Source organism: Loa loa (genome assembly GCF_000183805.2).
Source record: "Loa loa unplaced genomic scaffold supercont3.43, whole genome shotgun sequence".
In the NCBI taxonomy this organism is placed as follows: Eukaryota; Metazoa; Nematoda; class Chromadorea; order Rhabditida; family Onchocercidae; genus Loa; species Loa loa.
The window spans coordinates 55552-58518 of NW_018108223.1; the positions used below are offsets into that span (position 1 = coordinate 55552).

General features: G+C 32.3%; 1 protein-coding gene across 1 annotated transcript; it reads right to left on the reverse strand.

The window, feature by feature from the left end:
* Positions 1-1296: 1296 nt before the first annotated feature.
* LOAG_14147 (hypothetical protein) lies at positions 1297-2827 on the reverse strand (the record flags this gene model as incomplete). The annotated part of the gene is made up of 3 exons (XM_003149648.1): positions 1297-1455; positions 2526-2639; positions 2738-2827. 3 exons carry the CDS (start codon positions 2825-2827, stop codon positions 1297-1299), a joined length of 363 nt encoding a protein of 120 aa, XP_003149696.1.
* Between the last annotated feature and the right edge of the window lie 140 nt (positions 2828-2967).

Here is a 2967-nt window from a genome sequence, read left to right on the forward strand (position 1 = left end):
AATAATAATAATAATAATAATAATAATAATAATAATAATAATAATAATAATAATAATAATAATAATAATAATAATAATAATAATAATAATAATAATAATAATAATAATAATAATAATAATAATAATAATAATAATAATAATAATATTGAAAAATGGATCTCTAACGCTGTGCAGAACTAAATACAGGAAAATGAAAGGCATCAGAGATGCTTACTGCATTTCTTTGTACTCAAATAAAACTTTCTATAGCAATCTTTCTGCTTTCGAAAGATCCTGTCGACTAGAATAATTTGTGCAACTCTGAACCATTAAAAAAGATTAAATAAAAGTTGATTCCTCGTAGAATACTTTTGGAAATCATTCTCCACCGAAATCATTTTACTGATTGCAATGCACCTTGATCATGTAAATTTGATCTTATTCAACGAAGTTGTTTTTACTTTTTTCGGGGAAGCAATACGGTAAATGAAGAATACCGAGCAGAACTCATGAAATAATGTAATCTTCTGTTGGTTATTAGAAGGACAATTCACAGTAACTAGTCTTTTTGAGAAATGTACTTTGATTCGCTACCTTCATCCCACATGTAGTCTAAACAAATCGATCGGATGTGCAGCAGATGGGGGAAAAAAACAGGCAAACAAGGGTTGTCACATATTTGCGCACAAAGTTTAATGATTAGAAAAAGCTTTTCCACAATATGCCGATGTCACGACTCATTCCAATATTGCCCTAGCATATGATAAAAAATGTGCACCATCCCCCAGAATGATAAAATAATGATAAAACTGCCATGGGAGTGTATATTCCGAAAATTCGGAACCTTCTGAGTTAATGTAATGATTTTTTCAACAATTATCTTCAACGGTTTAATAGAACAAATATTTGATAGAAACAACTGATTTAAAGATAAAGATGAAAGATCAGAATACTGATGACACAGTGATAATATGAATATCATCCTGCCACTTTATAACTAACTCCCTTCCATTGTACTTCCAAATTGATGAAGCATAGTAGACGATGATTGTTTTTTTTGCGCGTCACCACTGTCAGATATCAGTGGTATTACGCTGTGGTAATTTTAATGTAAATCAATCGCAGAAGGTCTTTAGTAAAGGCCATGTTAACAAATATTGTACCCTTCTCAATACTTATCAAGGGAGAAAACATCAGATGCAATGCTTCATTGCTTTGCTTTATTTCTTCATAAACTTCAGAGTGGGATGACAAAAAAAATCTCCCCTTAGCAGTGCCTTTTTTTAAAGTTTATGATGTCACCAACACCATAACTAATTACTGTTTTCGCCAATGAACCATGACAGGAGATCTTAACGAAGCCCGTAATTCCACATTGTCCAGCCTATTATTGTACGGCGCATAAAGAATCTGTGCCAATTTTAAGGAACTCTTATTTAAAGCTTTAAAATCAAGAGGAAATACTAAAAACAAAACCTGGCTAACACCACAACGGTATAAAAAAGAAAACTTATTTTGTAAATAAATTATAGTAAAGTGTTGAAAAGAACAGACCGAACGTCACATAACCGTTTCAGAAACTAAAGATTTGTTATTTCAGCCATTTTAAAAACAAGAAAGCACTGCAGAGAAAGTATTCTCATGAAATGACTCTCATTACTTACAAAGAAAATAGAGCAGTGTGCATCCGACAACTCTGTCGGAAAATCTCATGTATTTATTGCTTTTCATTTTTACTAACAATATGGAATATTAATTTATATAAGCGATTTGAATAAAGAGAAAAGTTAGCACTTATACAAGTGGAAAGAAATCAAAATTAAAAATGACCATTGATATGAAATGAAACAGTGACATAAAATGAAAAACGGATTTATCCTTATGCACTCCTAATGGTGCAACCAAATCTTTCCTATGCAATTAATCCAGTTCTGAACTCTGAGGTATGATAAGTACAAACACAGGTTTGAAGCAGAGCTTTTCAGTCAGCTATGGTTTAAAACAAAATTACGGACACTGACAATGAATACACACGTACTGTAATCGTTAGGTGGTAAAAAGGGGATCTATATAAAAATTAATTGTGCTATATAGTGTAAGACAAGTCATTCTGATGCAACCAATGTATGTATCTAAATTTTCGAAAAATTAGCAAAAAAAAATCCGTCTTATCAAGTTTTGCTGTTGTCGGAATACATCGGATGAGTAAAATGAAAGCTTACATTTTAAAAGCTAACTAAAGCATGCATGTCTCCCAAGCTTTTTTGTCATAGCAACCAATATTAAGCGCTTCAATCAAACTCACTATAGTTTAAGCCAAACTACTTAAACACTGACATTAGGCAGTACAGATTGGTTTGGCCGGCATTTTTTTACACAGTGCCAGTCTCACGACCTTTAAAATATCAGTCGCTTAGTCTTTACCTCAATCCTTGCTAAGAATATCACTTACATCATGTCTCTTGTCCTGTCTGCATGATTTTGGCAGTACAGTTCAAAAGACAATAGTAAAATAAGTAAAATTCTATGACAAAATATAAAAGAACCAGTAGCACTCCCCGTTTCCCCTCCCCGCTTGATTGAGAAAAATTGGGACTTGTTACGTCCTCATGTTTTTTGTCATTCCCGTCAGCGCAAAGTGGGACGCTGCCCTTTTTTCTCTGTCGAATAAGTTGAAAAAAATTATTATCGAAGAGAGAAGTTTTATGATAGAATATAACTCAAACCCGTAAACAAGAGAGAGTCATCAAATGTGTACTTCGAAGGCATATGCAACATCCAAGATGATGTCACCATACCCAGTCTGGTTCCTATTTCCAAATAGTACCAAACATGATGAATACCACATGGTCTAAAATGTTAGTTTACTTTAAGAAAAAGTGGCATACTTCATGGCAATCATTACATAAGGTATGGGCAAACATGGCATCATGATATGCAACATTATATATATATATATATATATATATATATATATAAACTATAATT